This window comes from Leopardus geoffroyi, chromosome B1 (assembly GCF_018350155.1).
Source record: "Leopardus geoffroyi isolate Oge1 chromosome B1, O.geoffroyi_Oge1_pat1.0, whole genome shotgun sequence".
Classification (NCBI taxonomy): domain Eukaryota; kingdom Metazoa; phylum Chordata; class Mammalia; order Carnivora; family Felidae; genus Leopardus; species Leopardus geoffroyi.
This window is the reverse complement of record NC_059327.1, coordinates 25056136-25083343: the sequence shown is the minus strand read 5'-3', so window position 1 is coordinate 25083343 and position 27208 is coordinate 25056136. Positions and strand designations below refer to the sequence as shown.

General features: G+C 42.5%; 1 protein-coding gene across 13 annotated transcripts in view; it reads right to left on the bottom strand.

Moving 5' to 3' along the window:
• DLC1 (DLC1 Rho GTPase activating protein) overlaps positions 1-27208 on the bottom strand; it is a 483787-nt gene that overhangs the window by 29973 nt on the left and 426606 nt on the right. For 9 of the 13 annotated variants that reach the window (XM_045455325.1, XM_045455318.1, XM_045455352.1 and 6 more), the window contains one exon: positions 454-525. In XM_045455325.1, coding sequence (XP_045311281.1) covers positions 454-525 — 72 coding nt within the window. Of the gene's footprint in view, positions 1-453; positions 526-12557; positions 14836-16832; positions 17492-27208 lie in introns of those variants that run through there. The other 4 variants (XM_045455362.1, XM_045455387.1, XM_045455384.1 and 1 more) reach the window with 4 other exon arrangements.

Below are 27208 nucleotides of genomic sequence, written 5' to 3'. Positions count from 1 at the left end.
TACCCACACAACGGGCTATTTACACAGCAGTCAAAGCAAGTGACCTAGAGGGACCCACAGTATAGAAGAATCTTAACAATATACTAGTAAGTGAAAAAAATTAAATCCTACAAGATTACATAGAGCATAATATCCATTTTATAAGGGTAAAAGCAACTTTATAAAAATGTATTAGGAAAGTGCAAAAGGAAAGTGACAAATAGAAGTTTCAGGATGACCGTTATTTTGGGTAAGGGGAGTAGAGGGACCTAATGGGAGAAGATGTTAGTTGCATTATCATCATGGTCCTAGCTTTTGTTTTGAGTGATGAGGGTCTTATGACTTGCTTCACTGTTTTCTTAATGAACTACTTTAATGAACACTAAAATGTCTGAAACTAAATCATAGATCAATAATATCATGAACCAAGGATATGATTGCGCCAATTAAAAAAAAGTGGCAATGCCCGCTCACCTTCATAAAGCTGTGCGTACTGGGGGAAACCTGTTGCCCGTAGCCAATCACAAGCTTCCTTGGCTTCAATTTCTGTAATAGAACAGAAGAAAGACAGCAGTGTGAGTCATGTGGACCTCAGCATGCTTTCTTCCTTAACAAACTCTGATTTTGTTATAGAAGCAAAATAGGCCTATTGACAACGGATAAGCAAAATAAACATATACACATACATAAAAGCCACGTAATTCAAATGATTTAAATTATTGTGCATCTCTTCAGACTTTAGAAAATGCACATAACAACCTGACTTTCCTTCAAAAATAAAAATGGGGTCTTAACAGTAGGTTACTATTCTGTGCTGCTCCTGTGTTCTGGTTACAAATGAGTAGGAAAACAGGGCACAATGAGCAGTTTTAAGAGGGATTAAATAATTTTAAGCCCAGATGGTCTAACCTGGTTTACTCTTCACATCAACAAAAAGCCACCAAATACACGTGACACCCTGGAAGAGAACTAACCTGCCCAATGGAACAGACCTTCTGCCCCACAATGGGATGTGCAGAGAAGGTCCAGGTGCTGAGGCAATGTGCCTTTAGGTGCATCCAGCAGTAGAGACCCAGGCTGTCAGGTGACCCAGAGGGCATTAAGTCCATAAATCCCACAATCTTGGCAGGCCAAAATGCCTAATAAAGCTCTGCTTCCCTGTGGTTAACATCTCGTAGATAGTATTGATAACCAGAAAGCCCAAGAGCACCTGACACACTGTGTTCAAACTCACTCAAGCACGTACTTACAATCCAGTTAAAACTGACTCACAGAGCAGGTCTGGGGCACACTCATTAGTTTCTCTGCTTGCACAAAGAATATTCTTTCAACTCTTCTTCCCACCTTCCACAGGCCATTAGAGTACTCAGTTATGTAAGGCGATTCACTCATTTATAAATGCCTCAACAATGATTAATTTATTCCAGATTCAAATCTTCATTAAGCATCTCTCCTCTGAGCCAGAGGGAGGCGGATAATCCATATTAGGAGAAGCATACATATCTTACTTTTATCTAGTAACTTTACGGTTTCACAGCAGTTTTTCTCCTATCATTTCACGAATTCCTTGGCCTTTAAAGAAAGGTAATTTAGAACACTCAAATTCTTTAAAGCAAGTAGGGATGTCCTTATAGAGCACGCCAAAGCAAAAAACAACCTGCTATCTCCTGATGAGTTAGTCAATAAATACCTAAACTAAATCAATTAAGGCACTCGAGTGGAAAAAAATGACATGGCCAAGTTTACTTTCACGAATCTCTTCAGCGTAGTGATGAAAGCATCATCATTAAACATGAGATTCAGGAGTGAATTCAGGACAGGAGGGAAAAGTGACATACATATATAAGAACCTCAATGTTTGCTCAGAATAGAAGAATATATAGAATTGTCCAGTTTGAATTACCTGTAGTTAACATTTTTTTCATGTATTCATATCCACACCTTGTCTCAGAAAGGGATTAAAGAAGCTTTACATAAAATCATAAAATAAACATTTTCTAGACAACTGTATTGCTGGAAAAACATAAAAGCTCGACGTTTTTTTTTTTTTTTAATTTTTTTTTTTTTCAACGTTTATTTATTTTTGGGACAGAGAGAGACAGAGCATGAACGGGGGAGGGGCAGAGAGAGAGGGAGACACAGAATCGGAAACAGGCTCCAGGCTCTGAGCCATCAGCCCAGAGCCCGACGCGGGGCTCGAACCCACGGACCGAGAGATCGTGACCTGGCTGAAGTCGGACGCTTAACCGACTGCGCCACCCAGGCGCCCCAAAAGCTCGACGTTTTATTTAAAAGAAGAAGGAAACTTTTTTTCCTCTATCTCTGTGACCCCTGTTCAAAGACAGACAAGGAAAGAAAAAAAGCTAAGTGTCTGTTTAAAAAAAATTAAAAAAAATAACTCGCTTTTCCTGACTATTTAGAGGTATTTCCATTGAACAGATTGTTAGACTCTGAACAACAGATTGTTAAAAAGTAAATGTGCTTGCTCTCTTTTTTTTTTTTTTTTTTTAAATTTTTTTTTTTCTCAACGTTTATTTATTTTTGGGACAGAGAGAGACAGAGCACGAACGGGGGAGGGGCAGAGAGAGAGGGAGACACAGAATCGGAAACAGGCTCCAGGCTCTGAGCCATCAGCCCAGAGCCCGACGCGGGGCTCAAACTCACGGACCGCGAGATCGTGACCTGGCTGAAGTCGGACGCTTAACCGACTGCGCCACCCAGGCGCCCCTGTGCTTGCTCTCTTAATATTTTACTCAACAAGTGGTGAGTAACCAGAAATTCTCAACATCCATTCTTTTCTGACTTACACTGAGACATGACACTGGGTCAGCACACGCACAAAAGCCTGAATTAGACACACTTCACCGGCCAATATTGCTACCTATTTAGAGCATGTTTCTGATTTTCTTATTACAATGGCTTCCTGCCAAGAGGCATGTAAGATACAAGGCATTTTTCTAAAAAGCCTTCATATTTATTTATATAGTACTTTACAAATTACCAGATGTTCTCAAACATATTGCTCATTTAAGGCCCCCAGTGATTTCAGAAACCCAAAATACTTATTGCTATCTTGTCATTCTCTTAACTCACTTCCTACCACCAAGGAAATGAAAAGCCCCCACGTGACCACAGATTCATCTAAAAAGCTGTGTCCAAATAGCCACACTTCTCAGGGCCACTTGGTTAGAGAGGAATGGTGTGAACAGGCAGAGCTCTGCTTCTGCAGCAGATAATCTAGTTAAAGGTTTACAATGGCTAAAAAGCAGCATTTTCAAGAACTGCAGAGATCCGGGTACTTTACCTTCCTTTCCCTTACCCTAAACTAGACGAAAATGTGTCTTTCTTTCAGGTGTGAAACCATGGGAAATAGGAAAAGTCTGTATCATATCTAGCTTCCACTTAAGAATGTCCACTCGTGAACCCTTGGGTGAAGAACAACTGAAAACTCACTGCTCCTCTAGGCATCAGAATTAGAACACTATAAAAACTGTAAAAAGTTGTCACTGGTTTTTTAATAAATGAAATAGTTACGGACTTCACTCCCACCCCTTTCCAATTACTGAGAGAAAATGGTAAGTTTGATGTAAGTGCTGATTTGGAAAAAAAAAAAAATCAGTATTTTCATTTTATTTAACGTGAAGTGAATACATATGTACATCCAAGTCGAGTAGAGAACACCCTTTCTGGTTTCGCCCCCGGTTCCAGTCCATAACTTTCCCTCTTCTCTCCCAGCTAAAGCGCCACATCTCCAATTCTGTCCTCTCTCAGAGGAGAGAATCCTGGCTCATCGCACTTCCCAATCTATAGTGTTGATCTTGTCTCTCTCTAACTTCACTAGAACTCCGCTGCTTGGAAAATCAAGTCTGAACACCTCTGCATGGTTTCCCCAGCTCTCCGGGAGGCATGAGCCTAATTTTTCAGCTCTCTCTATTCACTCTATCTCCCAGCGAAAGCAAACTCAGTGCTCGTCTCCCCATACACCACTGTGACTTCCCGGCATGAAATGATCTTCCTTGTTCTCAGTGTCAAATTTCATGCATCCTTCAAGGCCTATCCCAAACGCTGCCTCCCAGATGCCTCCCTCCCGACAATTCTGTCAATGGCTAACTTTTATTGAGTGCTTCATATGTGCATGACCCTGTCTAAGCACTTAAAAGGCATATTAATTCATTTACTTTTCACATTGATCCTAAAACATGGATTACTAAAATCTCTATACAGACGAGGAAACAAGCAGAGAAATACGTTCTTAAAATGAGTTTTCTTTACATTCAAATGCCACAGTGGAGACAGAACTAGGACTCACAGAAATGAGCAAGACAGGTTCTTCCCTTAAAAATATATATGTAACACTGAGCAACATTTAAAATATTAAAACCATTGGGGCGCCTGGGTGGCTCAGTCAGTTGAGCATCCGACTTCAGTTCAGGTCATGGTCTTGCCGTTCATGAGTTCAAGCCCCGCGTCGGGCTCTGTGCTAACAAACAGCTCAGAGCCTGGAGCCTGCTTCAGATTCTGTATCTCTCTCTCTCCCCCTCCCCTGCTCATGCTCTGCCTCTCTGTCTCTCAAAAATAACTAAATGTTAAAGAAATTAAAGAAAAAGAAATAAAATATTAAAACCATGTATACATTGCATTACTTCAGTCACTAAATTCTCATGCCCATTTTTAGAGGTCTCTAACTGGCTCTAAAGGTATGACTTTTCCTTCAATATATGCAACTATGAGGATGATTTTTTTTAATGTTTTTTATTTATTTTGAGACAGAGAGAGAGAGAGAGAGACGGGTGGGGGGGGGGACAGGGGCATAGAGAGAGGGAGAGAGAGAATCCCAAGTAGGCTCCATGCTCAGAGTGGAACCTGCTGCGGGGCTCGATCCCATGAACTGTGAGGTCATGACTTGAGTCAAAATCAAGAGTTGGATGCTTAACCAACTGAACCACCCAGGCACCCTGAAGATGATTTTTAAAAAAAAAAATTTTTTTTAAGTTTTATTTATTTTTGAGACAGAGAGAGACAGAGCATGAATGAGGGAGGGTCAGAGAGAGAGGGAGACACAGAATCTGAAACAGGCTCCAGGCTCTGAGCTGTCACCACAGAGCCCGACGCGGGGCTCGAACTCATGAACCTTGAGATCATGACCTGAGCCGAAGTCAGACGCTTAACCGACTGAGCCACCCAGGCGCCCCTGAAGATGATTTTTTAAAAACATTCTCTACTGGGCAAAAATGCCATCAGAAACCAAAAGCACAATGGAAATACAATGCTGCTTTAACGCCTGGGTTTTCTCTGAGCAAACAACAGACAAATGTGTTGAGGAAACAGGAAATATTTATTGGAAACAGCTTTAGTGGTTAGTTGTATAAGATGAATGAGGTCCAGGAGACCCTTTTGTGTAAGGCTGGGAACCATTAGTCCATATTTGCACATTTCCCGGCATGAAGGGATGACCCTGTCTTCCCTTTACCCCTCAACAGTGAGTTAAACAGAAATTCCCAACCCCGTCATCATTCTGTTGAACTCACTGATCTTAACCAGTTGAGCAACAGTAATTGGGTTGAGATGTGATTACTTCCATCTTCTGTGTGCCCTATCTTCACAGTAGGAACTGTCAGGCTCCCTGCCTTCTTTGACAACAGGCTACCAAAATCAGGACTCAAGGCAAATGCCACAACTACATGGAATGTATCTCTTAAATAAAAGTCTAAGGAATTGGAAGAATGCAAGAAAATTCAAGCATTTTCCAGATTCCTTGGATTCCCCCAAATATGACAGACCTGTGGGCAAAGATCAATGGAAATGTTGATGCATTTACAACCACAGAGAAACATATTAGCTGTGTGAAGGCAGGTGGTATTTTCTGATCCAAAACAAAATTCATTTCCCCACCCTGGTCACATAGATTCTTCCAATGGAAGAAGATTCTTTTTACCCATTTTCCAGCTACCATTGAGGTGGCCAATTTTATAGGACTGTTGCACAGGCTTCATGGGGCAGCCCACTGGAGAAGCAAACCATGGCCTCAAAAACTTGATCTCAACGGCTGTCAGCCCTGGATGCAGTAGGCATCAGCTTAAGGAACTTTCTAAAACCATGAACCACCACCTACTCCCAGGTATTTGGATTTTCTCAGTCTAGGGAGGATCTTTTTTTTTTTTTTTTTTTTTTTTTTATTTATTTTTGGGACAGAGAGAGACACAGCATGAACGGGGGAGGGGCAGAGAGAGAGGGAGACACAGAATGGGAAACAGGCTCCAGGCTCTGAGCCATCAGCCCAGAGCCTGACGCGGGGCTCGAACTCACGGACCGCGAGATCGTGACCTGGCTGAAGTCGGACGCTTAACCGACTGCGCCACCCAGGCGCCCCTAGGGAGGATCTTTTAAAAAAAGCTCTTTAGGTAAATTGAAGGCTGGCCTGGATTGAGAACCACTGAGCCACACAACATTTCTCTGTATTCCGGTGTCTGGACTCTTTCTCCCTGGATTATCCTAAGATCTCCCAACTGAATTCTGTGATAAGCTTTGCCCCTCCCTGCCCACAACAAATCTATCCTAGTCCAAGAGTCCCTGAGCCCCTGGATTCGCTTTTATGAAATACATAATTCATGATGTTACTCTCCTGCTTATAATTCTTCACTGACTCTCCACCACCTTTCAGATACAGTCCAAACTCCTCGGCAGACCCACAACCTTCTTAATTTGGCCTCTGCCTTATGCATTTGTCTCCTGGAAGGCCTCCAAATGCAAGCTTTGCTCATCTTACTGAATTCCTTGAGGTTCCCAGGATGCATCATGCTCTCTCACACTGCAAGCTCTTAATCTATTCTCCCCCTTACTCCTAAATTCTCCCTTCTCCACCCTGTCAACTTTTCTCTCCTACCTTTCCCACGCTGGGTGAGGTGCACCTACCCAAAGCTTCTTAATTCATTTATGTCCTGAAAGAGTACTTCTTCCGTATTGGAAGTACAAATAGATTTGTTTGAAGGAAAAAAAAAAGAATCCATTAATATTTTCTTCCCTTCAGAAACAGACTGAGAACTATAATGCAAAACCCCTTCTCTTTGCAATTAATAAAAACAAATGTTAAACCTACACAACTGCCAAAGAGACTGGTTATCAGGATTTACCTCCGTAAAATGAATTTCTGGATGGCCTAAGTCAGATTGCAGAATGTATATAGTAATATTTATTACACTTTAATATTATCTAATCACAGCCAAGATTTTGACTAGCAACTACATTCCTACCCTCAGGTGCCTAAAAGCATTCTAAACATCTGTTGTGCATATTCTGAAAGAAACCAGTTAGGAAGCTTCTGGAAGGCCAGTCGATACTAATTCAGTTTCTAAGTCTGTTTGGCCTAACAGGGGTGGACCCAAATCTACCTTCAGGAATATTCTGGTATAGTCATACATGTAAGTGAAGCCAATCATCCTTCATTTCCCCCCTTCACTCAGTAATTATTTACTGAACCTCTCCTAAGTATGCTCCAGCTGTGCTCAGGGACAATCAGAAAGAGGTTCCTGCCCAGAAGCAGGAAGCCAAATGGAAAGGTAATTCACAGTTGAGTACATAGTGTCCGATGATCCTCTACTAGGGAAAGAACTGGTTTCCTAAGGGCTATTCTAAGGTCTTTGGGTTTGTTAAGGCCCAAGTGACCTGCTACAGAACACCAGTGAGTACTCATTTCACAGGTGAAACTACCTACAGCCCACATGCCCTAACTTCTTCATATACCCCATCTGTCACCCAATCTCCCTCGAGCTAACTGATCCAGCTATACTGGCCTCTTCCCACCCACCCCATACCCCTTTTCCTGCTTTATTTTGTCTCCTTCCAAAATATGTATTATGTTTACTTTCCCCTCTGTAAGCTCCAAAAGGGTGAGTTTCTTTGTCTACTTTGCTCTCTGATACATCCTAAGCACCTACAGCAGCGTGGGGCACAAGGTAGTTGCTCAATAAATATTACACAGCCACGATATGACTTTTGTTCTAGGGAAGTGGTTTTCATATTTTTTCTGACCAGGATCCATGATAAGAAATACATTTTACATTATAACCTGGTACACAAATGCATGTATACATGTGCACACACACACACATTCACGTATACAAACACACGTGTCTGTACCAGCATACGCAGAACTGAAACAAGTTTCACCAAATAACACTTAAAATTAGTTATGCAGTCTTACATTTTTCAATTCCATTTAAAAAAGTAGTTATGTTACTCACCAAAGCCACCAGTTTGAAATGTATTATTCTCACACCATAGTTTTTTCTTACAAAGGAAGGAAGGGAGGAAGGAAGGAGGGAGGGAAGGAAGGAAGGAAGGAAGGAAGGAAGGAAGGAAGGAAGGAAAAGAGAGAGAAAGGAAAAGGAAAGAAGGAAGGAAGGGGGAGAGAGAGGAAAAGAAAAGAAAAGAGAAAGAAGGAAGGAAGGAAGAGTAAACTAAGAACTAACACGTAGAGCGGAGGAGAATGTGATGAGGCACAGGAAAGACATGTATGAATTCAGAGGTGGGAGGGGGCTGCTTGGGCACATGGTCTATGCTCAGCCTTCAAGGAGGCTAACATAATCTCCTATGTAAGAGTGGATGGGGGAGAGAAGATTCCGAGTAAAGGTGGAGGGGTGGTGAAGCACAGGAGTTTCTGAAAGGATGCTCATCGGTCCCATGTACCGTAACACTGACAAAGGAAGGGAGGCATGAAGTGGAAAGCAGGTTCTCCCACAGAGCACATACGGCATCTCCTTAGCCTGGTTACCCAAAGAGCAGCCAACATTATTTCTTCAGATGTAAAACAGTTTTGTTTTAGAAAATGTAAAACTTTCTAATAATCCATCACACCAAGATGGCAAAGTATTACCTGCAACAGGTCAGGAAAACAGGTTCAGGAAAGAATGCATTGCTTTGTTAAGTAGCCTTGAGAAAATAATCTGTCTGGACCAGTTTCCTCATCTGTAAAACCTGGGATTGCCATAGGCTTTGTAAACTCCCCAGGTTTCTGACTCTCAGATCTTTTTTATGCCAATTTCCCCTGCTCTCTAAGACAACCTTTAGAATAGGTTCCATCGCTACCGTTAAGCTTTCAGATTTATCACCAATTACACGGAGGCATTTTTCTTCCCTCAAAAAACTGGATCATTAGTAACTGCTGTAAATTCCCCAATTTTGCAGATTTACTGAAGCTTATTGCTAAAATTTGTAATTTGGTTCTTAACGGATCAGTTCCTTGATTTGCCTCGTGATGCCTGTGTTCATATTATAGGGAACCCAAAACCCTAGATATTTTTGCTTATTTGTGTGTCTACAGCCCTCAAACTAAAAAATTCATCTTTATAGGAGGAACATGCTTAGAAAACCCATAGAAAACCTTGAGTTTTACTCTGTTTACTGAGCTTTTATGTTCATGCTTTGCCAACAGTAGCATCCTGACTTCTACAGAATCAGTGAGTTGGGTGCTGAAATGCTTCTTGGAGCTTCTCTCATCTTTTCTCTTCACCAGTGAGGAAGCTGGTTCAGAGTTTAGGTAATTTGCTGAAGGTTCCAGAACTGCCCTGCTCTCCCAGGCTAGTGCACTTTCTGCATACTTTGCCCGCAAAGAGTACTCTCACTTTTAAATCATCAGACTGTTTTTCAGTACAAGCAAAAACTGCAAGTTTTGGAAAGTTTCCTTTTTAAGTTTTTCCTTCCTTCCTTCCTTCCTTCCTTCCTTCCTTCCTTCCTTCCTTCCTTCCTTCCTTCCTCCCTCCCTCCCTCCCTCACTCCCTCCTTTCTTCTTTCTTTCTTTCTTTCTTTCTTTCTTTCTTTCTTTCTTTCTTTCTTTCTTTCTTTCTTTCTTTTCCTCTCCTGCTTGAGGTCTGGTGGCAGATCTGTTGCTTTCTAATAAAGAACATTCCTAGAAATAATGTAAACGGGGAAAAAGGACCCATTTTTCCCCCAGTGATGTGATGACAACTTAATATAAGGTTTTGCCTTAAAAAAAGGAAACCATGAGAAACGCACCCTGCAAGCCTATACCTGGTATTATGCACATGAAGAGACACTCCAGCAATGCAGAAATTAAATCAATTGACATCCCCTTTGGGGATCATTTAGTTCAAGTGTTTACAAAATACTGTTTTATCACATCAAAAAATATGTGCTCATCCCTCCCAAAGGCAAACAGCTCTGCATTAATTTGAGCCCATGGTTGACGTGGCTCTCTCAGGTATCCAGACTTAAACTGACCCAGTTATTTCCAGGAACAGAAAATATCTTTCAGCTAATCAAAAACTGGCACTTACTACCCAGCACAAATGAAAATAAACTATTAAGGAAATGGATACAGCATCACCACATTTTTCTATTTCCTTTCTATGTGGGGTGGGATTAAAAACCCTTTGGTTTACATACAAGCATGCGCCCACATTTCTAGTATTCTGTATCAAATACTTATGCATTTGCAACCATGCATTGCTAAGAAAAATGATTTGAAATAGCTCTTAAAATACTAAACCCTTTAAAGATAATAATTGCATAGATTAAGAAGCCAATTTCAAGAAAGGAAACAATCTAAATAACATACTTTTAAGGGATCTTATTTTTCTGAGTCTCATTTTTTCATAAAACGAAGCAGATGTTTTAAGATTATATAATCCACTTCCTTTGTAACTTATGATTCAAGGCAAAATACCTAGTTATAAACCTAAAGTAGCCAACCCCCCATCTCCATGATGAAAGGTTCGCAGGCACATCAATTCTCTCATTACATGTTAGCAAAGCTTATTCTACTAAGTAACCTCCAACCCCAATCTTTGGTTTTGTCCCAAGTTCTATAGTGCCATAGGGCAGGAAATAGAAATACTGTGCAAATGGCAGCAAATTAGAAATAGAGGGAACAGTAAGGAATTCTAAAGAAACTGTCCACTCAGGTTTTAGTCCATTCTGACAGCAAGAAAAAAGAAAAGCAAGAATATAATGAAGCATCAAGTTGCCCTACACAAAGACCAATGAAAATAAAAAACATGGAAGCAACTGGTAAATAGAGCGGCTGTTAGGCATTCCTATGTCTAACCTCAAACAGAAAACACTATTGGATTTGATGTTCTCAGTTTTGTGCCACAAAGTGTAAGAAAAAATTAGGACTACTGTCTTCTAGGTCAGCTAAAGAATTATTTTCATTAAAAATGCTGGTGACAACCAGTCCCCCAGACACACACAATCTAATGGTCAAAGCTGGTTCCAATACATCTCTTTAGTTTAGGAAGGCTTCTGGTTTTATATGGATACATTTTCCTACAAACACATTAAGATCCTCATTTTGTTGCTATAACCCATTTTGTTCACACACGCAGGCAGGAAGAGGTCTGAAGCACATATGACCTTGGACTAGTCACTGAATTTCCAGGCATCTCGGCTGCCCCTCACCAGGGAAGAGGCAATGTTTTTCCAGGCTGCCTTTGCAAAGTTCGGGAATTTCCCATGAAATGACTTTTAGAAATGTGCATGCATCACGGAAGATCTGTTTTTCGTGCTATCTTTGAAAATGGGAGTTGTACGGAGATTGTCCCCTTGTGAGTTTATAGTTTCTCCAGACTTGGGAGTGAAGATGATTTCAGAATTTTAGCGTCTTCTATCTACTCTGTCACCTGTGTGTGACAAAGGGCAAGGCATGGCTGTAGTGCAGCTCAGTCATGGGCCACAGGCCATCTCACCTCCGAGGTCCCTTCCTCCATGGCTTCCTCAGCGCTGCAGCCTGGGAAATGCTACAACAACCTCAGGGTGTGGAAAACTTCTGTCCCTCAGACATCCTCTAGAGACTCCTGCAAGAAGGAAGGCGCCTTTCTGACAAGCTTCAGGAAGCAGCCTGCAATCCTCTCTGCGGGACACTCAAAGGTGGGGCGGGAAGAGAACAAAATGTGGATGGGAGGTGTCAAAGGCATCTGAGGACTCCAGCTTCACTGACCTCAGCCTTCAGTTAGTTTTTGATTTTCCTCCTGGGGACAGGAGGGGGGTAAGACATGAAAAGGCCACCAAGCAGAGGTTTATATGAATGGAAAAGGAGTATACCTTCTACTATGAAACTCAGTTCAGCAGCAAAATAAAAAAAACAAAACAAAACAAGGATGAATGCCCAAGAGAAATCAATTCCCTCAATTCCCGCTTTAACGCTAGCAAGGACATTTCCAACAACATTATCTCTTAATAGGCAGTCATTTTCAAGATGCTACTCAAATGTTTTCACTGACATCTGGAAGAGAATTTTCCCTTAGAAATATTATTTTAAAATACTTTCCCTGAAGAGAGCATTATTCACTATAGTCCATGGAAGCTAGAAAATGGAATCCCAGATTCCTTCCCCAAATGTTAAAGACAAAGGCTCAAGTCTCCATTCACTGCGCCCCAGAGGGGGGAACACAGAAACCACTAATTTGTCAACTTTGGACCCTAAGATTACAGCCCTATGTGAGTCCCTTAGGACACTGCAAAGTAACTGCAGGGCTCTACACAGCCACCAAATACTGTTTCCTAAATTGAATCAACTCAAGCCAAGCATATCTCCCTCAATTGCACGTGACAGCCATGCACACCTGGTTGGAATCCTAGCTCGGCCACGTACAGCCAGCGACCTTCCGCAAGGAATGGAACTCTCCGGAGCCTCGGATTCCTCATCTGTAAAAGGGGAATAATCACATGGGTCTTTCTGGAGCCGCCGAGGTGAAGGTTAAACGTGCAATAAGGGCAAAGTACGTGAGACATTTTAGCTTCTATAATATTATTAGCATCCTGTCAAAAGTCTGTGGGTTTTTTACAAAAATTAAAAAGGAGCGTTCATACTAGAGAAGGGTGACCATTCCTTGTAAGAGACGATAAGACTATACACACTAATATACACGCAAGCCTTTCTTCCCGTGCACCACAGCAAGGAAGGTATAGTGAAAAAAAAGTTAAGACAGAGTAGACCTAATTAAAGAATCCCCAGCAGGACCACTCCCTACTCCTTATCATTGATCATGATAATCCTTAACAACAACACAGGATCGCACAAGGAAAAGGGCAGACAGACAGGAAGAGCCCTTCTCGGCTGGGAATCTTCCCCCTTTTCCATTAATTAGATTTCTGACTAATTTGAGGTTGAAAGAAAACACCACTGATTGCACTCCTACCAGCAACCCACTCCCATAAAGCAAATTTTAATCTTACGGCACTTTCTTAAAAGAGGAATGACCCACAAGTCTCAGAATTCCTGATAGAAGGACAATTGTGAACACCGCTCCAGAAAAGCATTTTCCTCTTAATTTCACAAGACGAACTGGGGACTGCGCTTTTTGAGGACACAGTGTTTGGATGTTAACACTTTATGGCTGGGCATTAGTTCCCCCTGATAACCACAGCAAGGGACCACTTGCTAGGTCCTAACCACTTTTGGGGTCCTAAATGCCATGCACATCATTCCTTTGCATGGTATCCCCACAACTCCAGAGTTTAAGGACAAATCCTGTTAAAATGAGCACTCGATGAAACTCAGGAATCACCATGTTCAGAAATTAAATTCTCTCCTCTACTGGATCCCAACTCTTAGACTTCTAATCACTGAACTATGTGAACAAAAAATCAAGATCACCTTTCTCCCCAGGTCTGCTTTATAATTTTGAGAACAGGCTTGGCATGATGTGAGCCTTGATGTCCATTACACTTCGGGGCCAGGTTTGACTAGGGTGTTCTAAAGCTCTAAGAATTCGGTCTTTAGTGATCTGGCTATATCCAGAGAGGAAGGGGAAACATCTGAAGTTATTTTTACTTTTGCAAGTCTTCTGGCTGTACAGGGAAAATGCTAGGGTGGGTCAAGTATTGTCTGGAGCCCTTCAGGGGCTTTTTTTTTTTTTTTTTTTTTTTTTTTTTGCATGGCCTCATTTCCGTCTTCCTGTTGCTAGGAAGGAGAGTTAAGCATGAGAAACTCGTGTTTACAATACTGGACCATCCTGTCCAGCACAAGGCTCTCTTCAAAAATGCACGATTCACTTCACCCACTGTACTTTGGATGCCCCCATTCTTCTGGACCAAATCGCCCTTTCCTGAATATTTTCAAATAGCATATTTACCTGCCTCGGTCATAAAAATAACCACTCTCATGTTAACATTGCATCATGGCTTAAAATCTCCACAAGGACACCAAGGGAAAGTCAAGTACTTATTTTTGTATTTCGAACCACCTCTTGGAATCCCACCAAGACTCTGACTGGAGGGCATCTTCATGGGGCCTCCCATATCCCCTCTAAGCCCCACGCTGGTTAAGAGTTTAAGTACTACGTACATTTTTTCACTCACTTTACAGGCATAACTCGTTTAATCGTAACGTGTTTTCCTATGAATCTGGTATATTTTCCAAAAGCAACCAAATATTCCTTTTTAATGGAAAAACACCCTTAAATTTTGCTTAGTTCTTTGAACTATAGTATTGAACAATAAAAAAATAAGAAACAAAAAAAGGCTTTAGGTTAAAGGGCAACTGGCCTCTCACCTTCCCTCCACAACTCTAGGAAAATCCTCTGGCTGGCCTAATGGATGAAAACCTGGAACGCTGCCTTCAATTGGCCATAGTCAATTGCTTAACTGTTCGACCTTTTCACTCTGAAGAAGTAAGTGGTGTTTCTCATAAGATCTAAAATTGGTAAGTCAAAGTCACAGATTAAGTCACTGAAACCATATTTCTCATCCACTCTAGGGAAAGATTCAAGTGGGAAGCTACTTATTTTGATCCCGTGGAGTCAGGAAACAAAGTCAGTCCCTGTTCTTGAGTTTCTGGCCAGCTTGGTGTGTAAGGTGTCACTCAGCTAGAAGTAAAATAAAATCTCTCTCTCTTTTTTTATTTTTATTCTTTTGGTCAAAAGCAAACTTTTAGAGCAGCTGGGAGAGAAAGTCAGTCTGCTGTGCTTCATTTTAAACACTGAACAGTAGTGCTAATGAAAAAAATATGCAGCCAGGCTCGGGCCACGCTGTAAATCTGGCGTGCCACAATAAAAAGTTAATACATGCAATTGCCAACATTTTCTCAGAAAATGTCTTGAAATAACTTCTGAACGCACATCTGCTAGCTATTTGACACTCATTCCACAGGACTTCAGTTCTTCTATTAGGGGGGCTGTTGACTTTCAGGGCACCCCTCTGGCCATCTGCTACAGTCTGCAAGCCAAGATGGCACTGGGTGCCTCCATTAATTCCACACTTATGGTCTGCAAATTATCTCTGTGGAGGACCAGCCTGCAGTCCAGATGGATGCCGAATTAGTCAACCTCTTGGAGCTGCTGATAGATTTACATTCAGAGTTCTGCCGGGCTATTATTTTCCCTCATCCCTTCGGCAAACAGAGTTTGGAAAAAAAAAAAAAAATGTAATTTGAGACTCAGTATTCTACCTTCACCAGAGCTGTGATTTTTTTCTACCCAAATGCGTCATACATGCCACCCTCACGAATCTTTCTGTAGTGGAGGGCTGTGCCTAGGCTGCTTTGCTCCACCGCACCAACGAGGGCCGAAAGAGCTTCCGAATCCTGAGAATGAACCGTTTGCTATGTTGGGTGTAAAAAGGCTCACTCAAGGGTGAGGCAAGGTTTTCTTCGCCGAGGTGCAGATTAATAACTATATGCAGGCGTTTCCTTCCACAGTGATCAGCACAAATTGGGAATTTGTGAACCATCAATACCAGGCACCGTACTAAACGCTTGTATTAGCTCATTTGATCCCCACAACCTTCTCGCGTGGTAAATACAGTTATTACCCCCGAGTTGCAGACGAAGGAGGTGCAGAGAGGTCTCAACACTTCCCAGATGCGCCCAGAGAGCAGGCTGCGGACCTAGGGTTCCTACTTCGCCAGGCTCACCCTGGTCTGTTTTGATTCCCCTCGCACGCCACAGGGGATGTACGCCGGCAAAATGAGCGGATTTGCATAATCTGCAAATTACACGTGGCAGGGCCAATTTGCTGTGGCCAGGGGAGAAACTCCTTCGGAAATATCAAAGTCTCAGCCGGTGACGTCGGAGATGGGGACAGGGACACAGAGGCAGCGTGGGGCAGCGTTCCCAAAGGCCGTGACTTCGCTACGCAAAAAGTCGGGCGTGCTTCCTTCCTTCCTCTCGCCGGCCCAGGGACTCGCCCCGCGCTGGCGCCTCCTCCGGAGACAAGGGCGTGGGCATCTCCACCCCGCATTTTAGGAAACCCGATTCAAAGCCCCAGCACGTGAAGGCACCCGTCAACCTTCCCAGCAGGCACCCCTCACACGTAAGCCAAGGGGCTTGCAACCCTCTCCAGGGGCCAGCAGCCACCAAAACCCTTTCTAAGTCTGAATTACTTTCCAGCATTGAAAATATTTGAGCAAAAACCGTTTGAAATTAAAACAATAATTTTTCCTCAATTTACTTTCAAGCAGTTAAAAAAACAACAACCATTTTCAAGGGTCACTGCGGCCTGAACATCCCCAAATAATAAACCCTCAGGGAGTCCACACCGATTTCGGACTTGTATAGTGAAGGGCTGTAGTCACGGAGCCCCGAACGTCCCCGGAAAGGCGGTCGCGCAGCGCCTCTGGGAACCAGAGCCCTTCGCCTGGGACTTAGAGCAGGGCCGCCGGCGCGGCCGGGCTGGCAGCCGGCCCTCCGTGTGCCCCCGCCGGGTGTGCACCCGCAGCCCCAGCGGGAAGTTAGCGTGGGCTTCAGTTCATTAGTCGCGGTTGCCCCCGGCCCCCAGCCCTTCCAGGAGCCCACCGGGCGCGCCGTCCCGTGACCCCGTAGCAGTGAGTTGCCAGGAGTCATTACCCGAAATTAAGACCTCCCTCCCCAAACCACGACGCTCGTTTTTCCCACACTCCACCTCCTCCACTCCGAGAAATTTGGGCGACTCGGTCCCGAGCTTCCTCGGAAAGCCTTTTAAAAGCACAGAACGACAGGCACCGACTTGACAAGGCGGGGTGACATTTCCTCCGCGGCGAGTCCCCTCCGCAGCTGGCTCCCGCAGCTGGCCCGACGGCAAGGCACAAGTCTAGCTTACGTGTTAGGATCATGATGTCCGGCTTCTCCCTGCACATCAACAGCGGCGGGGGGGGGGGGTGCGGGAGCGCGGTGGGGAAGTCGAGGCAGCTCAACTCCCGCGCCTGCACCCACGGCGGCACCCGAGACACACGCGCTGGCGGTTCTTAGCGCATCCTTGCTCGCCGCTCCGCACCCCTCGCCACGGCCCCAGAAAGAACTCGGCGTTTTCCAGAGGTCAAAGGGAGAGAGAGCTCAGGGAGAGGGGCAAGAAGCACGGGAGCGGTTGCTCCTGTTGAGAACTTCGGCCATGGCCGGGTCAGGAGCTAAGCGCCTTCGCTCCAGCCGCTGGAGCGCTCTGCCTCCCGCGCGCCTCTCCGGCCGCGCCCTCCCGCAGGGCCCGCCCCCGAGGGGAGGGTCTAGGCTGGGCAGCTTAGCCTCCTCCGCGCCTCCTAAGTAGTGGGCCGCAGCTTCTGACGGTCCTCAGGACCGAGGCCCCACCCCAGACCCCGCCCCTTGTTGCTCCGCCCGTCACCTCCTCCAGGCAGCAGGAGAGCCAGCCACAGCCTCTGGCCGTCCCCTAACCCCGCCCCCTCGGCCCCGCCCCCGCGCCTCCACGGCCCGGGGCTGGAATGTTTTCCTCTCGCCTCCACGTCTGCAGGGGGAAGCTTCCCGAACTGTTCAATTGTGGGCCTCCGGGGTGAAGGCAAAGGCTGTAGCCTCGAGGCATTTACTTGCGGGGGAAGCGTGAGCTGGACTCTGAGATATCGCGCACTTTCCCTCTTTTTCTTGATGGCTTTGCACACTTAAAATTATCTCTATGATTTTGCCTTACATCCTGGTGGGAACCGCATAAATTTGCAGAAAGGAGGGGAATCAGGGAGGTAGGGATGAATCTAGAATGGGAAGAAGAATACCTGTCCCTTGGACAGTCATTCATTGCGAAAGCTTGCAGGGGTACAGGACAAGTGTAAGTAATTATCACTGCTCTACAGAGGGATTGGGTTTTTACTCAGCACGTGTTGAGTCTATTGTGTACACGGTGTTTTCCAAACCATGGACCTTGGGCCTCAACCCAGTGCACCTCCTGTAACTAACTGGTAGGACCAGTCGAATATACCAGAGAATCATTTTTAAAAAATATTTATTTATTTTTGAGAGAGAGAGAGAGACAGAGCATGATTGGGGAGGCACACAGAGAGAGGAAGACACAGAATCTGAAGCAGGCTCCAGCCTCTGAGCTGTCAGCACGGAGCCTGATGTAGGGCTCGAACTCATGAACCGTGAGATCGTGACCTGAGCTGAGGTTGGCGTTCAACCAACTGGGCCACCCAGGAGCCCCACCAGAGAATAATTTCCGATGGTGATAATCTGCACTTTTACAAATCCTTCGGTGATTCTGATACACTGTAATATGAGGGCCCCTGATATAATGGAAAGCCTCATTTTTAAAGATCACAAGTGAATACAACCTCTGAAAGATATTTAAAAATTCAGACTGGGGTTGCATTACTTTGGGGCTAATTGGTGCTTTCTGTCTATTACCTCTGGTCAAAGAAAACTATTAAACTCATTCATTCAACAAATTCATCAAGAGCATTTATTATGTGCCAAACATTGTTCCAGGCTCTGGAACTATGGCAGTGAGCAAAAAAGAGAAACTTCTCTTCCCTACTAAAATTTACTTCCTAGTGGGGAAGATGCACAATAAATGAAGCAAATAAATGAAATATTTAATAGTGTCTTGGATGGAGATACATAAAGGAGGGGAGGGGAGGGGAGAGAGGAGTTGTGGGAAGGTCTCTTTAAATAGGGTTAAATACAAATGGGAGACTAGTCTGTCTTAATTATGGTTTAAAATACAGAAAACAGACAGAAGACACTTTTTCACTCCAGTTTTTTAAAAGCAATAAAAATGCTAATTCTACCACTGGCTCTCTAATGTACCCAAATCAGAATGCTGGCTCTGGAGAGTGGCCTTGCAGGTTTGGGTTTCCATTCAACAGATATTTCCAGGGCTTTTACCTACTTACGACTGCTGGGGACACCAAAGTAGGCAAGGGTCTGCCCACCTCTGCCTGCTCAGAGTTTACATCTGGTGGGGAAGCAACAAGGGGGCATGTGAAAAAGAGGTGCTGTGAATGTCCAGAAAGTAGAGTCCAAGAAGGCAAGAAGAGCTGCCCTCTGAAGTTTGGATGCTGGGGGAACCGTCAAAATGCCCACAGTTGCCAGCAAGGTGGAGTGTGATTCCAGGGGAGGCTGGAAAAGTAAGGGCAAGAACTTTTCAATTCCCTGCGTGACTGTGTTAAGGATTGTTTCATCCTTTCCAGTTATTGATAGTGAGAAGCCATTTTAATGGATGAAGGCATCCCCTGGCCAGATCTGCAATTTTGAAAAGACCACTCAGGCAGTAGTGTGTACTTTAAACTTAGAAAATAGGAATACACCTCCTAAACATACTAACTTCCCTTATTTATTAAAAATCCAAACTCTAAAAATACAGATATTCTAAGCATCTCCCCCAAAGCATATTAACTCTCAGAATAATTTCTTAATGTTTACTAGTAGTTGGGTGAAGTTGCATTCAATTTAATTAGGTTTCTAGGAGTTTGTGCAATCCCTATACAACCATCCCCACTAAGTATCTGAGAATAAAACATGCTAATCTTTTCACCTCTTCTTGCTCAAACTCCATTCCTTTCTCCCTGATTATTGATGATGCCTTCTCTGGATCTTCTCTAATTTCATCACATTTATCTAGAGGTTCCTGTAACATGGATTTCTCATCATCTAATAATACTAATAACTCCAAAAACATTATCCTTGGTGAGATATTGTTTTGTTTTGCATGTGGCCTTCACTGAATCTCTTCACCTTCTCCCATTCTTTGGCTTATCCACAGCCTGTGTCCTGAGCCAAATCCCACTTTTCATCGTTTTAATTCTTACTCTTGATAGAAATGGATGTGCTACATTTTGAAGGCTGCTGCACCTGTACAACAGTGGTTGAAAGCGGGACTTTTCTGGTCGGGCCACTTAACAGCCAAGTGAGGAATACATTATATGGCCTCTCAAACTTCAGTATCTTCATCTTTAAAAAAGGAGGTTGAACTAGTGTCTATCTTCTGAGGTTTTTAATGAGGATTGAATAGGGTAATGCACATAAGTGCTCAGCACATAATAAGCACTTGGTGATGCTAGCCATTATTATTACTATTACTAAGGGGGCACATCAAACAGAAACATGAGGTTTCTATTTAAATAGTCATCCAGGAGAAGACTAAAACAAAACAAAATGAGATCTTGACTTTAACCTTGATGAATCTAAGGCACCTCTACAAACTAGGGGAAGGAAGGAGTGGAAAAGTCATTAAGAGTATCAACAAACAGCGGTGCTTTACCAGATGAAAGAGGGTCCCCGGCATAGTGCCGACCCCTTCCCCTTCATTTAGCCTTCAACTCATCACCCCACGTTTCATTTCTTCTGTTGTAGGCAGATGACAGTAGACTAGGCTTGTTGGCTAAGTTGTGTTAACTGACATTGGGTATTGAAACACTGGACTCTGAGAGGCAGGGATTAAGTGGCCCATTTCCCCACCAGCAGTCTATCGTCCTCCCAAACCCCTTCAACCCATGACAAGAAAAAAACATCACAAATTATACCAGGTTTTGTTGCCACAATTCGACACAAGGACAAGGGCCTGTGCTGCTGACTTGCTGCCATGTTCTGAGTTTGGTCATCAGGTTCATGGAAGCTGTTCACTGGGATATCCTATCGTGTGGATATTTTCACATTCCACTGTGTGTTATCAAGGCAAGAAAAATCACATCCTAAATGACAGAAAGCTAAGTGACTCTGGCTCCTACTCTATATTAATGATTAAGATTAGATACCATTGATATTGCCCAAGGACATCCTCTAGCATTTTCTGCCACTATAATGCATTTTTTTTAAAAAAAACTCAAATGTCTGCAGACACTCAGGCAGATAACACTGGTGAGGAAAGCAAGCCACAGTGGGGTGGGGAGACCTGGGGAACCCAGCTCTCCCCAAGGGGGCAGGATCACTCAGGCTCACTTGATTGTTGGCCTGTGTTAACACAGCTACCCCATGGTTCTGGGTTTAAAGATTTTTCAAGAGCCTCCTAGCTTTCTATAATTTTATGTCAAGCCTCCCAATTTTTAGATGCTGGCAACTACTTAAAAATCTAAACTAATTCCAAGTAATTGCAACTTTGAGCTTCATTTAGCTCCAGGGCAACTGGTTTAAACCTCTGCTCTAGTGATATGAAGCAAGCAGTGTCTTTGGAAATGTATTTCTCTCCCACAGGAACTCAAAGCTGCCTGAGTTTGGAAAATGTTGTAATATAATTTGTGTTCAATGGGGCATTGTGAAATCAGTGTGGAAAGAAATTATTTGTAATGTTCAAAGGAAATATGACAAATAATAGAAAGTTTTGGAAATAATTTTTAAACAGTATTCGATTAAGAGAAATAACTAAAGGGGCGCCTGGGTGGCTCATTTGGTTGAGCGACCGACTTTGGCTCAGGTCTTGATCTCATGGTTCGTGAGTTCGAGCCCTGCGTCGGGCTGTGTGCTGACAGCTCAGAGCCTGGAGTCTGCTTCTGATTCTGTGTCTCCCTCTCTCTCTGCCCCTCCCCCACATGCGCTCTGTCTCTCTCTGCCTCTCAAAAATAAAGAAAACTAATAAAAAAATTTTTTAAAAAAAGAGAAATAATTAAATTTGAAATTTAATGATTGTCCTTAAAAATACACACTTATGTTTAAGTTTCCATGGCCAAGTCTGGGTTCTTCCCCCACTGTCCACCCTGGTATTTAACCTTTTCAGAAGTGTGTAAGGGGCAACTCGGTGGCTCAGTCAGTTAAGCGTCTGACTTTGGCTCAGGTCATGATCTCACAGTTCATGAGTTCGAGCCCTGGGTCAGCTCAGAGCCTGGAGCCTGCTTCAGATTCTGTCTCTCTCTCTCTCTCTCTCTCTCTCTCAGGTGTCTCCCTCTCTCTGCCTCTCCCCTGCTCGTGCTTGGTCTCTCCTTCTCTCTCAAAGATAAATCAAGATTAAAAAAATTTTTTTAATTAAAAAAAAAAAAAGAAATGTTTAAAACTCCAATGTTGGAGGTATCAGATGGGGAAAGAAGAGGAAAAGAGAGGGCTAGTCAGTGAAATAGATTCACCCCCTTTAAATTTTATTTAGAGTAGCTCTCTTGTTCAGTCAGATCTTTTTCGATTATGTCTTCTGAACAACTTAAAAGTTTAAAATATGGGGAAGGTGACCTAGTCTACCAGTGATATTTTTAGAGGAGTGGGGAGTCCCTTGTTCATGCATAAATGTAAGATAAATCTACTTTTGAGATAATCACTTAAATCCCATATGAACCAGCCTGGCATAGTGCTTTCATCATCCAACAATTATTTATTAGACCCCGGGAAAGGCAGTGTGCTGGTGAAGCAAAAATCAACATGAATCAATACATCCTGGGGATGGAGTATACAGCATGACGACTGAAGCCACCGTACTAGGTATCTGTAAACTGTTAAGAGAGTAGATCTGAAAAGTTCTCATCACAAGAAAAAACAGTTTGTAACCATGTGTGGTGACCAATTCGAACTAGATTTACTGTGGTGATCATTTTGCAATATATACATATATATACATGTATATATAATATTTATATGTAATAATATAAATTTATATTATAATAATAACATAATTTTGATAATAATTTATTTAGAATAATATATGTAATAACTTATATATAAAAATTTGTAATAATATATATGTATATATAATATTTCAACTCTGAAATTAATGTTATATGTCGATTATGTCTCCATAATCGTTGTTGTTCATTAAATTCATTCATTCATTAAATGTTGCTGTTCAGTAAATAACAACAACAAAAGAACATGCAGAGAGGGCTTGGAGGAGAAAACTCTTAGGTGCAAAGTAGGTACACATACAGTTCTGTAATAGTTCAGTGGAGGGTCTGAATACACTGAAATCTCAATCCTGATTTGATAAATCAACGGACACTCTTTCCTGAGATAATTACAATATTTACAGTAGAGTTTCCTTTTATTTTATTTTATTTTTTTTTTTTTTAATTTTTTTTTCAACGTTTATTTATTTTTGGGACAGAGAGAGACAGAGCATGAACAGGGGAGGGGCAGAGAGAGAGGGAGACACAGAATCGGAAACAGGCTCCAGGCTCTGAGCCATCAGCCCAGAGCCCGACGCGGGGCTCGAACTCACGGACCGCAAGATCGTGACCTGGCTGAAGTCGGACGCTTAACCGACTGCGCCACCCAGGCGCCCCTAGAGTTTCCTTTTAAAGACAATTTCATTTAGCAGCTCAGGTACACGATTAGCCCAAGGCCTCGGGGCTCAGCATGCAGGGAAGGAGGGAGCCCAGAGGGTGCTGGCACCAAGTCAGAGCTCTTGCCCCTCCCAACTTCCATTTGGTCTTCACCAATGACTGCTCTGATTCTTTCGTGTGTGCTCTGAAGACACAAAGATCAAGCTAATACAAAATAGAAATTGCCAGGGTGCCTGGGTGGCTCAGTTGGTTAAGTAACTGACTTGGGCTCAGGTCATGATCTCACAGTTCATGAGTTGGAGCCCCACGTGGGGCTCTACGTGGACAACTCAGAGCCTGGAGCCTGCTTTGGATTCTGTGTGTCCCTCTCTCTCTGCCCCTCCCCGACTCACACTCTGTCTCTCTCTCTCTCAAAAAATAAGAATTTAAAAAAAAATAAGGTAGAAATTGCCTCCATGAAAGAAACTGGGCTACTTTTCCATCGAATTAGCCAATTTTATTTTAATTTTTTAATGTTTACTTATTTTCAGAGAGCCAGAGAGGGGCTCGAACTCAGGAAACCCTGAGATTTGGACCTGAGCCAAAATCAAGAGTTGGATGCTTAACAGACTGAGCCACCCTGGCGCCCCTGAATTAGCCAATTTTAATGGCATCCTTTGATTCTTTGTCTATTCGGACATTTAATAGTGTTTGGGGGCTGGAGGCAAATAATTCATTGAAAGCTCAGGATGGACATTATTTTGTGAGTACTAATAATATTTAATCCTTTGCTTTCTTATTATTTAAATTTTACGATTATAAAATATCCATTGCTAGAAAGGTTAGAAAACATGGAAAAGCATAAAGAAAAAAGTTAACCTCCTCATAATTGCACTACCAGAGATAATTGCAGACATCTGTATTCCATTTTTTTAAAAATTTTTTTTTAACGATTATTTATTTTTGAGACAGGGAGAGACAGCATGAACGGGGGAGAGTCAGAGAGAGAGGGAGACACAGAATTTGAAACAGGCTCCAGGCTCTGAGCTGTCAGCACAGAGCCTGATGCGGGGCTTGAACTCATGGACCGCGAGATCATGACCTGAGCCGTAGTCGGATGCTTAACCGACTGAGCCACCCAGGCGCCCCTCTGTATTCCATTTTTATGTCTATCCTCCCAGTCAGGTTTTTAAGTACAGATATTTTGTTGTATAAAATTGGGATCATAGTTGATATTGTTTTGTAATATCTTATTTCATTTACTATACCTGAAGAATGTGACTGTTTATAGTTGCTTCATATTCTATCTTATGGGTTTCTCCATAAATCAATTAATCAATGTTGGGGTGCCTGGGTGGCTCAGCTGGTTGAGCATCTGACTCATGAGGTCATGATCCCAGGGTTGTGGGATCGAGCCCCATGTTGGGCTCTGCACTGAGCGTGTAGCCTGGTTAAAATTCTCTCTCTCTCTCTCTCTCTCTCTCTCTCTCTCTCTCTCTGTCTCTCTTTCTCTCTCTCTCCCTCCCTCCCTCCCTCTGTCCCTCTCCCCCTGCTTGCTCTCTCTCTCTCTCTCTCTTTCTATCTCTCTCAAATAAAAAAATAGGGGCACCTGGGTGGCTCAGTCAGTTAAGTGTCCGACTCCAGCTCAGGCCATGATCTTGTAGTTTGCGGGTTCAAGCCTGGCATTGAGCTCTGTGCTGACAGCTCAGAACCTGGAGCCTGCTTTGGATTCTGTCTCCTTCTCTCTCTGCCCCTCCCAACTTGTGCTCCGTCTCTCTGTCTCTCAAAAATAAATAAATGTAAAAAATAATAATAATAAAATAAAATAAAATAAAATAAAATAATAAAATAAGCAAATAAATGTTTCAGCATTTTATTTGCTGCACATTCTTGTATAAGAAATTTCAAAAGAGCAAGAATGATAATTTCTTTAAGAAAATTCACTTATGTACTTTGAACTAAGAGGCTGCAGGGTATTGGGACATTTGATACATATTTCTAAACTGTCATCCAGAAACTTTGTGCCTATCTTACATTTTACCAGTGTTTGAATGTTCCCATTTCTCTCCACTTAAGTATTGCCAGCATTATAATTTCCATTCCTACTGCTATGTTAATGAGCAAAAAGGTATTATCTCATTACTGTTTAAGTCTACATTTTTTTGCATACTAAACTTGCTGAATTTGCTTTACTGTAGTAAAATATACCACTTTAGCCATTATTAAATGTATAGTTTAGCAGCATTACGTCCATTAATGTTGTGTAACTATCACCACTATCCCTCTCCAGAATTTTCTCATCTTCCCGAACTGAAACTTTGTATTTCTTTAACAACAAGTCCCCGGTCTGCTCCCCCACCCCCAGCCCTTTGGGACAGGGTTCTACTCGCTGTCTCTAGCAACTGGACTATTCCAAGTACCTTATGTAAGTGAAATCACACAGGGGTACCTGGGTGGCTCAGTAGTTTAAGCGTCTAACTCTTGGTTTCAGCTCAGGTCTTTATCTCACAGTTGGTCAACTTGAGCCCCACATCAGGCTCTGCGCTGACAGTGTGGAGGCTGTTTGGGATTCTCTCTCTCCCTGTCTCTCTGCCCCTTCCCTGCTTGCTCTCTCTGTCTCTCAACAAAACAAAACAAAGCAAAACAAAACAAAACAAAAAACAAACAAAAAAGCGCAAGTGAAATCATACAGCATCTATTCTTTTGTTACACTGGTTGAATATTTTCATATTTATTAACTAGTTGTATTTTTAAAAATTGCCTATTTAGTCCTATAGTTCTTTCTTGTTCGATGAAGCATTTTGTCTTTTGTTACTGATTTAAAAATATTACTTATATATTAGGAACATTAACCATTTGTAATTTGTTATAAAAATATTTTTACTAGTTTCTCATCTGCCTTTTAAGCTTGTTTATTTACGATACCAGAAAAATTAACAAGATTCAAACAGAATTCAAAGGTCTTACTTATTTGTTTTTTTCAATTATTAACTAGGCGTTTACTTAAGTAGTTTCTTCTATACAATTTGAAGCCAGAAATGCTGACACAAAATCAATTTGCAAAACAAGGTCATTTAATGTCAGATATTTTGCTTTATTTTTAATTATAGGTTTCATGTTTTACTCAAATATTCTAGCTGTCTTATTTGATTTTTCTATCTGCCCTAACATCACATAGAGCTGTCTTGCATAGAGTGAGACTCCATCAAAGCCTCTGCAAAAAAGGTAGCAGGGTCAGGGTCAGGGTACCAGATGGAGACCTAGGGGCATTGAATTTTTGAGAAACTTTTTGACTTTCAACTTCTCTCTAAGTGCAGTGTGTGTGGGTGTTTGTGTGTGTGTGTACATATGTATCTACTAATAAAAAAATCTTGGGACATCCAAGAACTTTTCTGGAACTAAGTACAACACCAGTATGGTCATTTTAGCTTTTAGCTTTGTGGGCAAAAAACTATTTTTAGTATTGATCTCTACCATCTTGTTCAAAGGAACCATTTATTGGAAAGATATTCCAGGCTATGGATTGGAAGAATTAATATTGTTAAAATGTCCATACTACCCAAAGCAGTCTACAGATTTAATGCAGTCCCTATCAAACTGCCAACAGCGCTTTTCACAAAACTAGAACAAATAATACTAAAATTTGTGTGGAACCATAAAAGACCCCAAAAAACCAAAGCAATCTTGAGAAAGAAGAACAAAGCTGAAGGTATCACAACCCCAGATTTTAAGATCTACTACAAAGATGTAGTGATCAAAACAGCATGGGACCAGCAAAAAAATAAACACAGACCAATGGTATAGAAGAGAGAACCCAGAAATAAACCCACGCTTAGATGGTCAATTAATCTATGACAAAGGAGCAAGAATACACAACGAGGAAAAGATAGTCTTTCCAATAAATGGT